Source organism: Capra hircus, chromosome 24, assembly GCF_001704415.2.
Source record: "Capra hircus breed San Clemente chromosome 24, ASM170441v1, whole genome shotgun sequence".
In the NCBI taxonomy this organism is placed as follows: Eukaryota; Metazoa; Chordata; class Mammalia; order Artiodactyla; family Bovidae; genus Capra; species Capra hircus.
This window is the reverse complement of record NC_030831.1, coordinates 2597898-2612535: the sequence shown is the minus strand read 5'-3', so window position 1 is coordinate 2612535 and position 14638 is coordinate 2597898. Positions and strand designations below refer to the sequence as shown.

At 54.0% G+C, this 14638-nt stretch overlaps 1 protein-coding gene across 5 annotated transcripts in view; it reads right to left on the bottom strand.

Moving 5' to 3' along the window:
• Positions 1 to 14638, bottom strand: part of ZNF516 (zinc finger protein 516) — a 102583-nt gene that overhangs the window by 55165 nt on the left and 32780 nt on the right. For all 5 annotated transcript variants that reach the window (XM_018039613.1, XM_018039615.1, XM_018039614.1 and 2 more), the window contains exon 2: positions 441 to 2341. In XM_018039613.1, the coding sequence (XP_017895102.1) occupies positions 441 to 2169 (1729 nt within the window). In that variant the 5' untranslated portion in view covers positions 2170 to 2341. The remainder of the gene's footprint in view (positions 1 to 440; positions 2342 to 14638) is intronic.

Below are 14638 nucleotides of genomic sequence, written 5' to 3'. Positions count from 1 at the left end.
CCTGGGAAAAGGCAGCAAGTGCAGGGTTACCTGGGGGTAGGGCCACCAAAGGATGAGGCTACCTGAGCACCAAGGATGCTGGGCCACCTGGGGGCAGGGCTACCTGAGCCTTAACCGCCTGGGCATTAATGATGCCTGCGCCGTACGGCAGCAGCCTACTGGATCTGGACTTCCCCAGCTCAACGGTACCTAAGCACAGGGCCATCCACGTCCAAGATAACCTGAGTGAGCCTGCATCACCTGAGCGTGAGAACCCGGGCAAAGGTTTCCTGGACGCGAGCCACTTGGATATGGGGCGACCCAGCTACAGGGCTACCTGAGCCCAAACCACCTGGACGTGAGATACCCGGGCAAGGGCAACCCGGACGCAGGGCGACTGGGACCTGGGCCACCCGAGTCCACCCTACCCGCTCCTGGACCACCTGGGCGCACGGGCTCACCTGCTGCGGGATGGGCCGGGACCTCCTCTCCGCTCTCATCAGCAGCCTCATCAGCGAGGCCCGAGCCCGGGGAGTCGGCGGCAGCGCAGCCCGACCCGGGGCTGCTGGGCTGCGAGGCCGAGTCGCCCTCGCTGAGGGAGCCGCAGCGGGCGCGCGGCGCACGGTCCCCGGGGCCGTCGCGCTCTCGGTCGCGGCGCGCGCGGCGGTGCACCCGCGAGTGCAGCACCATCTGGTGGTACGTGCGGAAGATCTTGCCGCACTCGAAGCACTCGGACGACTTGCTGTGGCCGGCGGGGACGGCGGCGCGGCGGCTGGGGCGCGCGGCAGGCCGGGGATCTGGGGGCCCGGGCGCGGGGTCCCCGGGTGCGCCCACCCTCTTGCGCGGGGGGCCCTGTGCACCCGGCTCAGGCTCGCGCTTGCGCTTCTCCTGGCTCACCAGGATGAACTCGCGTCGCTCCTTGTCGAAGGCCACGTCCCCGGCCAGCGCCTCGTCCCACGCCGCGTACTTGAGGTACTCGGCCGGCTCGGCCACCTTGCCCCGGGTGGCCAGCTGCCAGGCCTGGTAGCTGTTGACCGGGTCCAGCTCGGCCACGCGCCGCCCAGTCTGCCCGCGGGCGGGCGTGCCGGCCGCCGGGCGCAGGTTCAGGCACTGAAGGAAGAGCTGCTGGGAATCGGCAGGGCCAGTCGCTGAGCCCTCCCCAACGGCGGCCCGTGGTTGGCCGGCCTCCACCCGGCGGTGGATGGCGTTGTGCGCGTTCAAGCTGTCCAGGTTCGTAAACAGGTTCCCACACTTAGTGCAGACTTCGTAGAGGCTCAGGCCGGCCACGATCACCTCTTCCTGCACCACGTCGTTGATGGTGGCCACGGGCTCCAGCTCGCTCCGGGGCCTGTTTTTGCTCCCCGCCTTCGGGCCATGCGCCTTCATGTGGTTTTTCAGGAACCACGGCTCCTTGAATCTCCGGCCGCAGATGTGGCAGCCGTGGTCGAAGGAGCCCCTGTGCTTCTTCATGTGCGCCTTCAGGAACCAGGTCTGGCTGAAGGCCTGGCCGCACACCTCGCAGGGGAACTCGCCGGGCGGCAGCTCTGGCTTGCCGTTTTCGGCGAAGGCGTCTCCGCGAGGCCCCTGCGCCGCGACATGATCCTTCTCGACGTGACTGAGCAGGGCCTCCTCACGCAGGGTGGCGTAGCTGCACAGGCGGCACGTGAAGGGCTTGTGCGCCTGCTGCACGTGCTGCGCCAGGTCCTTCTTGCGCTCGAACCTGCTCTTGCAGAAGGCGCACTGCCCCGCCACCGCACCCTCCGCCTCCTTCCGCGTGCTGCGCAGCAGGATCTTGCCGGTGTCCGCCTGCGTGGCGCCGTTCAGGATGCGGTTGCAGGCCGACGTGCTCTTGGTGGGGCTGGTGCAGCCGCCAAGCCCCTCGGACACGCGCGTCTCGGCCGCCTCAGGCTCGCGGCCCTGGGTGAGCGTGCCTGCGCGGTGCCCGCGGATGTGGATCTTGAGGTTGCCCTTCTGCGCGGCGCGGTGGTCGCAATAGGGGCACTTGTAGGGCTTCTCGCCCGTGTGCTTGCGCATGTGCTGGGACAGTGAGCTCTGGAAGGGGAAGGTCTTGCCGCAGATACAGCAGCTGTAGCTCAGCGCCCTGTCCCCGTCCGCCTCGGGGCTCCGGCTGGCCCTGGGCGGGCTGCGGCCCCCTCTCAGCTCCGCCTCGGCCTCCCGGGAGCGCTCCATTTCGACGGCCGCGGCGGGCACAGCTCCTGGTCACGCGGGCCTGCCTGCCGGAGGGCGCCTTATCTCTCCATGTTCAGGCGAGAAGATGCTTCCCGCTGCCCCACTGCAGAGGTGCGCCTGCCCCGCGGGCGGGCGTGTCCTACCTGGAGAGCATGGCGCTGGCGGCGAGCACCTGGAACAGAAAAGACACAAAGGCCTTAGGAACCAGGCTTCCCGCGCGAACAGCGGCCCCCATAACGTCCGCGGATATATAACGTCTACACGTTGCTCGTTCAGAATTCCATTCCCGGCCTATTTACAGAAAAGCATCCGTCAAAGTTTAAACTGACCAACAAGCAGCTGCTTTCCTTTAAAAGATCAGTCACTAAACAATTAATGTCTGGTAATAACCGAGTGCTAAATCATTAAATCATTGTAGTTGACTGCGTGCTAAAGTCATTTATCGTCATAGATATCCGTCCATGCGTGCGTGTGTGCGTGGGTGCTAAGTCGCTTCAGTAGTGGCGGACTCTTTGCTACTCCCCGGACTATACCTCGCCAGGCTCCTCTGTCCATGGGACTCTCCAGACAAGAATACTGCAGTGGGTTGCTATGCCCTCCTCCAGGGGATCTTCCCCATCCAAGGATGGAGCCCACATCTCTCGTATCTCCTACACTGGCAGGCAAGTTCTTTACCACTAGCACCACCTGGGAAGCCCCAAGGTGGTCCATAAAGGCTGTTAAATATCAGAACCTCCAATTCATGAGAATTAAACATCTGAAACCCAGCCAGGAAAACAAGACTCATGGAACAAGAAAAACTCAGCTGATTAGGGATCATAAAAAGCAACCTACGAATGCACCTGGAAATTAAATGAAAATTTCGAGGAGTAAGAATTGTTCCAATCTCCAAACAGTCCTGTAGCCAGTGTTCCTTCCTTCTCTGCTCCTCCCTGCAGTCTGGGGCCACAGAAAGTGAAATGCTCTCAGAGTCAAGAGGCTGCTCTGGGGATTCTGCACAGAGACCCCAACCCTGCCGTTCAGGTGTGGGCAGAGCTGACCCCAGAGCTGACTCCAGTTTCCAGGGCGTGAGTTTTTCAGGAGATGGCCTTCCCGTCTAGGCATGCCCTCACCTGTCAGGTGCTGAGAATCGGGAAAGGACATGAGGAAGCCCCCTGCAAAGCACTCAGACCCCCGGGCACAGGCCAAGCGAACGGTCACAGACAGTGAGACACCTGCCCACTGGGGCCTCGCTTCTACAACCAGGAGCCTCCAAGCTGGCCACAGAGCAAGGAGGACCAACTGTAAGCGCAGCCCCATCCACTCCAGCACAGGCAGGAGAGCCAGCCATTACCCAGGCTCACCTGGGTCCGAAGGATGCGGCTGGACTGTCCTCCTTTCCATAGGGGGGCGGGGAGGCAATGCTGCCACCTTTGCTGCCAGAGAAATCCACATTTTGTTTCCTAACTACAGCTTTGATGTTTAGTTTCTGATTCCCCAACACCCCCGACCCCCAGCCAAAGACTAGATGCTTCCACTCTAGAAACCCAATGCTAGAGAATATACTTTTCATTTCTTCTCTGGGCTTCCTGAAAAACTAGCTTAAAAGCTTCATGCGAAAGGTAGCAGGGTCCTGCAATTGACAGGAAAAGTCTTAGGCAGAGCGTTCATGGCGCCCATCAACCAGCACAATAAGCTCTTCTTTCTCTTTTGTTTTCCACTTCTCTGCCCATCCCCATCATTCAACACTAAGCTCTGCTGTCGATCCCTCTGAGAATGACCCGGGATATCTTTTTAAAGAACTTAAAAATATCTGGAGGGGGAAAATGGAAAAATGGAAAAACACCATAAGGGTAATGACCACTTAAGCTCAGAACACCATTATCGTTACGGAAATCATAATGTTAACAAAACTGGCTCCACCACTAAGTGACCCCCTTCCTGAAGCCCACGGTTGACTCACAAAGTTTTCTTGCAGACGTTTAAAGAGTCAAAATGGAATTGCCCACAACTGGCTTTCCTTTGTCAGTGGCCCAATCAACAATCTTCACGATCGTTCTTTTTAGCTGCAAGCAAAAATCGATGCTTAAGACGGGTCATCGCTTCTTTTCCCCAAAAGAAAAGAATGGTGTCGACAGAACTTTCAATGTAAAAATGCACATGGGCGGCAGCCCCAGTTAGAAGATTTAGGAGGACCTTATTGGCCCCATATACCATAGCACTGGGCTTCCCAGGTGGCACTAATGGTAAGGAACCTGCCTGCCAATGCAGGGGATGTAAGAGACTCAGGTTTGATCCCTGCGTCGGGAAGTTCCCCTGGAGAAGGAAATGGCAGCCCACTCCAGTATTCTTGCCTGGAGAATCCCATGGACAGAGGAGCCTGGCAGGCTGTAGTCTATGGGATCACAAAGAGTCAGACACCACTGAGCGACTGAACCATCCCCAGCCTCCGTGAGCCTGAGGGTTTCAGATGGTTTCTCAGCCCTGGTTGGGGTCTCTGGTAGTGAGCAGTCCTCCTCCAAACACCACCCTGTGAGAAAAGATTTCAGTAAATACATCCAAGTACTAAACAGCCGCAATTGCACTCTCTCAGGCAAACGCACGCCATGTGCAACTTGGCGCTTCAACTTTTCCTAAAACACATTAACCTAAGAAAACTAGCCTTACAAAGCGTGTCAATAAATGTGAGCTTTTTACTCAGACCTTCCGTACTTCTAATAACACAAACGTTAGGAAGCAAGAGGGCAGAGAAAATGCATGTTACGTGTGTTTTAGCTGACACACGACCTGTGTACATACACACATGAAACACAGCCCCATCGGAGTCACATTTTACCCATAAAGAACCACTTCTGTTGTTGTATTACAAAGTTTTTCCAAGGCTGTAATTGGGAACTTGCCAGGCAAGCCTGTAATTTAATTGTTTAGGCATGAAAATGGCTTGCTGATTAGGGTTTTAAAATAGATTTCCAGTGCATCATTCCGTGTACGTGGGTGTGTGTGTGTGTTTCTCAAAGGAATGTAACAAACAGTTTGAAGCTACTTTTTAAAAATACTTTATGTAAGTTTCTTTTTGAAAAGGTTAGGCAATTTTATATTTATATAAGTATTTGTATTTATATACTCCTATATTATTTTATGGGCTTCCCAAGTGGCTCAGTGGTAAAGAATCCAACTGCCACGAGACTCGGGTTCAATCTCTGGGTCAGGAAGATCCTCTAGAGAAGGAACTGGCAACCCAATCCAGTATTCTACGGGGGAAATCCCATGGATAGAGGAGCTGGCGGGCTACAGTTCATGGGGTCGTAAAAGAGTTGGACATGACTTAGGGACAAAACAACAATAACAATATTATTTGATAACTACAATAGTAAAAAGTAAAATATTAAAGAAAATATAAATCTGTATTCATAACATAAAAATGCATATCATGGGGATGGGGGAGGGTTTTAAGAGGGGGCAAAATATCAACATCTTGGAAATAAAATACGTCCCTAAACTTTAAGGAACGATCCTGTGGAGGCACAAGCAACAAAGCAGCTGGTTGGAATGAATGTCTGTGGGGCACTGCCATGCCTTCTCACACCTGCACGGCACAAGTGAAATCGTCGGCTTTCTCAAGACTGCGGACACTGGGGCTGGGATACGTTTGATCCGGGGGTAGATGTTTCAGCGAATAAATCACTCCTGTAAGTGAGGACCCTGGGAACTGAGTCTTGGACCAGACACCACGCGGCGAAGTCACTTCCTGCAGAGCCCCCGGCGACCCTGAGAACAGGCTCTGGGACCCAGCGAACCCCGCCCACTCCCCTGCCAACAGCAAGGCCTTTCTGAACAAGCCCTGCGGGCAGGGACCCGGGACACAGACCAGGAGGAAACACCCTGTGACCACCGAGCTGTCAGACCTGTAGGAACCAACACGTGACCACGGTCTGTCCGCGTCCCACCCTCATCCAAGGACCTGTCCCCCCGTGGAAGCCCCACTGCGTGGTTGGCAGGCGACTTAGCGAGGGCTTCGTCACAGTCCCTGACGGCCGACTGGGCGCCAGGCCACGCTGGGGACCTATGTGCACAAGTAACCAAGCAACCGGCTTGCCTCTGCAGGTCCCAGACGTCGGGCAGGAACACGGAGCCACACGGCAGCTCCAGGGCAGGGCAGGCAGCGACGACCTGCCCAGGAAGTCCGGGCAGCCTGGGAGCAGGGGGCTGTGGGCTCAACGGGCCTTCAGAACGAGCCCCTGGCCCCCAGCCAGGAGTGATCCCGACATCCTGCGAACTGGGCCTCTGTTTCACACCTGAACCCACACGCCTGCGTTCCTCTCACAGCCACGTGGGCCTCCCAGCTGGGGGCCTCTCTCAGACTTCAGCTCATCACAGGCTTTTCACACCAGAGAGATGAGGCCCAGACTGCCCCAGTGGGCTCCTAAGGGCCTGAACCCCAACTGCTGGGGTCCCTGGGCTCTCAGCCGGGGACTGTGCCTGCCTTACACCCCGCTGCACACCTGCTCGCTCCCACCTCTGGGCCCTCAGGCGTGCGGGTCCTACGCACTGTCCTGTATTCTCACACAGTGAGCTCAGCCCTGACTCAACAGGACAGCTCGCCATGTTCTGCTCTGTGAAGTTAACCAACACAAAGCTTTATATTCATTTCTCCCAAAACCATCAAATTCTGTTCTATCAAAGTCGCATCCTGAGAAAGGAATCAGAGACCCATGCAACACAGAACTCTGTTCAACGCTATGTGCCAGCCTGGGTGGGAGGGGGGTTTGGGGGAGAATGGGTACATGTATATGTGTGGCTGAGTCCCTTCACTGTTCACTTGAAACTACCACAACGTTGTTCACTGGCTACGCACGCATGCATGCTAAATCGCTTCAGTTGTATTTGACTCTCTGCAGTCTTATGGACTGTAGCCCACCAGGTTCCCAAGACCATGTGGATTCTCCGGGCAAGAATACTGGAGTGGGCTGCCATGCCCTCCTCCAGGGGATCTTCCCGACCCGGGGATCGAACTCAAATCTTAATTCCCCTACACTGGCAAGCAGGTTATTTACCACTAGCGCCATCTTGGAAGCTTCTAACAGGCTATAACCCCATGCAAAATAAAAACTTTCAAGTTTGGGGGTGGGGGTGGGGAAAAGATGCGCGTTTCTTTAAAGGGACTCAAACCAGGCTCCAGACCTGGGGCTGCAGGAAGAAGGGCGCTTCCTGTCCTGGGTCTGGGCTGCTCTCTGGACAGAGGCAAAGCTGCCGCTCCAGCTGCTGCGAACTAGGTCCCTTCAGTCCGGGTTAACCACGTGGTGACGCTAAGAACCAGCTCGGCTGCGGGCGCCCTGTGGTCTCCCTTCCCTTCCTCTCCGGGGGTCACCTTGGGGGTGGGGGGCTTCCGGGAGGCGGAAGGACAGGGCAGGGCTCACGGCTGGGGGCCACTGGGGAGGCGCTGGTGGAGAGAGTGGAAACAGGAGTTGGTGCTGAGGGTAAGATGCCCTCACGAAGGAGACAGCTCGGGGAGACAGGCAGGCCGCTCAGGATGCTGACGGTATTCTGGCTCCAGAAGGCAGTCACCCAGCTCCCAGAGCGGCCTCCGGGGCGTCCCAGAGCGGCTGGGCCCGTGGGTCCTGCCGCGGACAGTGCGGGGGCCTTCCCCGCGAGCCTGGGGCGTTAGAGCCGGGAGTGAGCATGCACCATTGCCAGCCCGCACGGGCTCCTCTACCGCGGAGACAGAAGGCCCTTCTCTGAGCGACCGCGGAGGGCTCCGTCACGGCGAGGGGTCCTCTCCCCACGCGCCCGTCTGCGCCCGATGAACAATCCGGGCTTATCGCCCCCGGCCCGGGTCCGGGCAGCCCGTGAAGCGGCGCATTCACCGCCCGGCGCGAGGGCCTCGGGCCGCCTGGCTCAGGCCGGTCAATGATCCATTATGAGCGAGCTCCACTCGCACAAGGCGGAGCGGAGGCGGCGACCCCGAGAATGGGGCATTCACTGGGGAGCCCGCTGGCCTCCCCCAGCGGAGGAGGACACTGACGTCCCAGCGCCTGGGGGACACTCCCCTGCCCCCGGCAGCCAGACAGCAACATGCTCGGACTTTTCTGCCAAAAGCACTCGTTTTAAAGGTAAACCTGCAAAATGCTCTGTTCGGAACACGAGGTGACCTGACCGGGCCACAGACACGATGCTGATAAAAGTCCATCTTCCCAAACAAAGCTTTCCTTTAGATTATTTGGCAGCCCCCAAAAAACCAATGTGAGTGCCAACGCAAACCCCCACATCTATGATAAGGGTTTATTGACTAAACTCTGCGGTCACTTAAAAACAAGACTCGCTTCTATTCTTGTACCTCAGGCCACAGCTTCGAAATCTTCCACCCATTCACGCGGAAATGCAGAGGAGACCTCAGCGTCATTCCACAAGTAGGGTATCTTTGATGAGGCTGTTTACCACAATGTGTCAAAAACCCAGTACATTCCTGGTTGAGCAGACAGAGATGCCATCTTTGCCTCCAGAGACAAGAACATCCTCTAACAGTAAAGACAGCCTACCGAGACCCTTGCTAAAGAAAATGTAAATTAATGTGAACATATAAGCTGCCCACATGTCCTTTTACTAAAATATAAAAACTCGCAGTCAGCTCTGACCTTACAGGGGAACAACAAAAGCAGATGAATACACAATATAATTATTGATTACATTCAGAAAAGGCCCAGAATAAACGAGGAAGGACTTGTGGATATTCTTTCCTGGCCGTTAGTAACACATCCTGGAAAACCCAAAACAGTTAAGCCTGAGAAAGAGGCATCCACGTGAAAATAAAGATGGTGGATGTTTTTTTTATTTTAATCTTGAAACAGGCGTCCTTTTACTTGCTTTTTCTGCTACTCTCTAAAATGAATCCACTGAAGCTTTTTATTTACTAGTTCCCAAGTCTCATATTAAATAGTGGCCTTAGCAATCTATTTGTCCTTTAAAAAGGAAACTTCACAAAACTGGAAAAAAGGGGGGGAGGGGAGGGAGAAAAGTCTCTGGAGCCAGAGGCTGCTCTGCAATCTCCTGCAGATAGGGGTCCTGCCTCAGCCCCAAGTCCACCACAAAGAGCTGGCGATCTGGCGGTAAACCCAGCTTCCTGGAGGGCCCCGCACGGCTGAGTAGTTAATGATCTTGTCAACATTTCCAATAAGAGCCGGGCTTCCAGGAGCTCAGAACTGTATCTCCCCCAAGCTGGGCGGCTCCCCGAAATCTGTCGTCGCCCAAGGGCTTTATAAAGAAAATACAGGAAAATCACTCGCTATTCAGTTCGGCAACCACAAAAGCACAAGTTTTTTACTTCCACTCTTTTTCCATCCTGCACTGAGACGATGAAAGGCAACGTTTCCACTAATCCAGAAACACTGGAAACTCAGGGATACCGAGAAAATGAGGACGCATCAGTTTCTTTTTTAAAACAAACATGGAAGACCAGAAGGCCTTAGAGAAATGGCAGGGAAAATCCTCTTCAGAGGTCTTTACTCAGGCAAACCTCAGCCGTGTAGAAACTGCGGCCAATTTGGTGTCCAATTTTAGGGGTTTTTTTAGAAATTAATCAGTGGCGAAAACAAAACAGTCATGGGCAGACACATTGTATTTTCTTACTATGGAACACTTTCTGGGCTAATGACACACCTTTTTGAAACACCTATTAACTCATCGTATAATAAATACCTTTTAACTGAAATTTGCTTCTAGAAATAAGCTGCATCCTATTTCATGTAAATCAACAGCAAAGGGCAATATCTGCCCCCAACACACACATACCGACCTGCTGTCAAGCCTTTTACTTAAAACCAGCATTTCTCTCGCAGTATAAGAAAACAGATCACCATTAATACCTCTCAAATATTATCTCATTCTTCCGTGCTTTTGTGAAAGCACCTGGAAGTCCCCACCACCGAGTGAGTGAAAGAAAGAACTGAGCCCAAGAATACAGGGGGAGATGATTGCGTGCGGTAAGCCATAAACCATCCTGTTAAACATTACCTCCCGGGGTAGTTCTGTGAGCACAGAACTCAGCCCCAGAAATGCCTTGTGAGGAGCACACGGCAGATAATTCTAAGCAACAGCTCACAGCCATTTTCTGTAAGGACACACTGAATTGAGTCTATTTTGGCAGGACAGCAGAAAGGCATCTCATGCGAGAAGTTATTTAGGATTCTGCTTACCACTGTACCGACACTCATCGATGCTGTAAGAGGGTCAGAATTATAAAACGACAAGTGAGTGAGTGATAGTTGCCCAGCTGCGCCCGACTCCGCGACCCCATAGGCTGCAGCCCACCAGGCTCCTCTGTCCCTGGAATTCTCCAGGCAAGAATACTGCAGTGGGTCGCCATTTCCTTCTCCACCAAAAGGACAAATCCTTTCCCAAATGCTTTCCTATATAAAGTGCATATACCATAACCAGATTAAGTTTTTCAGATCCACGACTACCAACAACTACTGTAACATGACCTGGTTTATCACTAACCCAAGCAGCTGGATATTCCAGCCTCTTAAAGAGAGTGATCTATCAGAGAATGTTTACAAAGCACAATTCTTGACAAGAACATGATGTCACATGGCTGTAGGACGTATCCTCCTTCCTGTCTAAAAATACACTTTCAAGTACAGTTAATGACACCTCGCTGCAAGTTCTGAATTCTGCAGATAAAAGACTGTCTATACTTTCCCTGCAAGGATAAAAGAACAAACAAACAAAAATCCACTTTCAGCCCCCACAATTACATTATTGTGTGATTCAGCGACTAAAGTTAAGAAAATTCTGCACAAGGTCGTAGATGAACTTGCAGAAATGAGGATGGAAGTGTTTTTCCTAAGTTGAAGCATCTTACCCAGCATCAGCTTTTGGAAACAGTAAATATAAAATACAACCAAGTTTTTCCTTTTTTTTTTTTTTTTAATTTCAGAGCTCCCAGCCCCACCCCATTGGCCCCTGGAGAGAAATGGTATCGAACCTGAAATGGAGTCTCTCCACTGGCAGTCGAGCCTGAACATTTGGGAAGAGCTGTGCCTCTAAGCTCAGGACAGGCCTGCGGTGAACAGAGAGGCAGCAAGGGGCAGAGCAGGTGCTGCAAACATTTTCCAGAAACCCAGAGGCCAAGATCCCTAATCAGCGACCACGGCCAGATCGTCTGTCTGGTTCCGGCTCAAAATCGGGTCCACACTGAAGGGTGCTAGGGGTGCCCCCTACCTCTCTTTACTCCCCACCTCCACTCGCTACTACACATCAGACCCCAGATGCCCTTCCTCGATGGGGTCTTCCTCTGTTCAGCCAGGTGCTGTAAGCTGCCCAGACCAGGTGAAGGGTCACGTGGGCACTGGTGGCAGACGACCCAAAGCCACGCCAGCGGCTGCTGGGCAGTCAGGGGCTGCGTCCAGGTGATGGGACACCCTGGTCCAGGAAAAGTTACACAGGCCTGGGAAAGAAAACAGCAGGACCTGTGCGTCCTGCCCATGCAATTCAAAACAAAATGTAATCGCCCTAAAGTACACGTTTCCAACTCAACCATCTAAATGAGCTTCTGTCACATAATATGATAAACACAACTACTGATCAGAAGCCGCCCTGACCTCCCAAGCAGACTGGGCTCAAGGATGGCTAACAGCTCCTGTCCAGCTCGAGGAGCAAGCAGGTCCCCTCAGCTTGAGATGCCTTCACAGGGCTCCCCAGTCCCGGAGGAAGATGCTGCGTCTCCCCACCCCTCCTCACCTGAGTGGCAGGTGCTTCCTCCACTCTCGCTCCAAACCAGCCTCGGTCCAGCGGAACCCGTCCACCCTCCTGAGCCCGTGACCAGCAGCTGTACTGCTTCACCAACGGGGATCCAAATCCGAGTCTGAACCATCGCCAGGGACTCGCTGGCGAGAGAAGTGAGCAAACCTGGGGCCTTCCTCAATGATGGGCCCAGAGCTCCAGCCCCTTCCGATCCCCAAGCAATCCAATTCGAGCTGGTGAGTCCCAGCATCGAAGGCCAACTGACGCCTGCCGCCAGGTCACAGATACTGACCTGTTCCTCAGTGGCCTTCTGGGCACCACCACTCCCCCAAACAAGGAGCCCGTCCCCAGACAGCGGTTGCAATAAAGCAAGAGCTGTGATTCCCACACCACCGAATTCATGGTACCTGATTGCCTCCGCTCACGAGGTATCATTGCCTTGCCCCTTGCCTTTCTGGAAGCCACGAGGAGGGCAGAATGGACTTTCACCATCTGACTCCTCAGTGATGTTTCTGGCACAAAACTGGACGCTTCACCACCACCAAGGCCCCTGCTGCAGGGGGGCGGCGGGACACTCCTCTGGGAACTGTGGCTGCTCCCCCACCTCTCAGGACCATGGCCCCTGGAAAGCAGGACCATCCATCCCAAGTGCGGGCAAGTGAAGGAGCCCTGGGGCAGGGCGGGGCTGCAGTCAGAGGGGTCAGCATCTCACGTGCCTGGACCCACGCCTTTGAGAAGCCCTGTGTAACGTGGCCTTTAGAGGAGAGTCATCTGCCACCCACAGCTTCTGCAGTTGTGAGAAACTCATCCTTGGTGTTAGTCACTCAGTCCTGTCTGACTCTTTGTGACCCCATGAACTGTAGCCCACCAGGATGCTCTTTTCCAGGCAAGAACACTAGGGTAGGTAGCCATTCCTTTCTCCAGAAGATCTTCCCAACTCAGGGATCAAACCTGGGTCTCTCGCACTGCAGGCAGATTCTTTCTTTACCATTGAGCCACCAGGGACTCTTGTCTCACAAACGTAAAACAGAAGTGTCCACAAGGTCCTTGAGCCAGTGCCTGGGACCTCGTAGGCTCTCAGCAAACTCAGGTCCCTTCTTCTTTCCAACCCAAATCCAAGATTCGGTAACAATGTAAAACTCAAGGTCGAAGCAAAGAATCCGACACAACTTAGAGACTAAACTACAACAGCGAGGTAGAAGCACATGGAAACCAAGGCCACCGCACAGAGGCCGGGTCTGAACCCACATTCCGGGTCTGGGGGCTCATGCAGCCTCGAGATGTTTGCTGCGGGCCCACCTGGGCCAACCGGGCCACCAGGTGGCGCTCACACCTGGGCAAGTGGCTGGCTCACACGGACATCAGTACCTGCGAGTCAGGATGCTGGCCTCAGTCCCTGGGGCGGACGGCTGCTCAAAGAAATGCTTCCGCTGCTTCCTCCTTTGACACTGAAAATCCGGTGATTTCCCCAAATCCAGAGAGAAACTGTATAGTGTTAGTCGCTCAGTTGTGTCTGACTCTTTGAGACCCCATGGACTCCAGCAGGCTGGAGAGTCCATGGGATTTTCCAGGCAAGCATACTAGAGTGGTTATCTATTCCCTTCTCCAGGGGATCTTCCAGACCCAGGGATCAAACCCAGGTCTCCCATATTGCAAGTAAATCCTTCACTGTTTCGAGCCACATCTGAGCTTGCCCTTTTTGCCCTATTTTGCATCATAATATCTTTCAGATTAGAATCAAAGTTAGTATTTTCCTTTGGGCTTCTAAACGTTTTTCTGAGCCTTTCCATCATGGCAGGGCTGTCCAGGCTTCCCTGGCAGTGGGGAGCCTGCCGTGGCCACATGGAGCCATGCGGTCACACGCACGCCCATCCAGGCACTGCTTGCGATCCTCCCAGACGAGCAACATCCCCTGCAGTTTCCATTCTTCAAAGCCAGAGTCTCCTTCACAGCAAACCATCTCATGACTTTACACACAGGACAACCTACACAGTTACTGGCGAAAGAAGAAGAGTCACCACCACAGTCTCCTTAACTGCAAGTCCAGTGTACTTGGTCGTCTAGAATGTCTGTTCTGGTGAAAACCCCAAAGCCACAAAGGCCTGAGTCCACACATGTGTCCCCGCTGCACACAGGGTGCAGAGAAAGATGCGCAGCCCTGCTCACTAAAGACCACCCATCACAACCAAAAATGGAAATAGGGACATCCCAGAGTTTGTAACTAGTTGATCACATCATTGCTTTCGGCACTGAGATGGCTCCTCTGTGCCTCTTAAAAGCCCTCTGCCCAAAAATACTGTCCCAGGAGCAGCAAGCTGCACAAATGTGAGCAGAAAAAAATCTTACTCATATGCAAACTAACATCCTTCCTGCAAGGCTTTCCTAGACAGTAAAACTGAGAGTCCTCAACCTCTCCGCTTGCACCACGCTCTCTCTGCAGAGCTGCTTACCCAGCTGTCTCTCAGGGAGAGATTCCTGCAGAGTTGTGCTGGAATTCACCCTCTGATCCTTCGGTCCTAACAAAAACAGAGGTGACCACAGGGCTTCACCACGAGGTGTTTGTGCTCAGTTACTTTTCTATTTACCGTCAGACTCCTTTGAACACATTTCCAGTTAAGCTGGGAAGAGCGGTCCCATGCCAAGGTCAAAGTAACACCGGGTCTTATTAGCCTGTCCTCAATCCGCAACTGCGAAAGAGAAGTCCAACGGATTAAACAGGAAGGAATGTTCGCGGAACCAAATCTGACTTTCC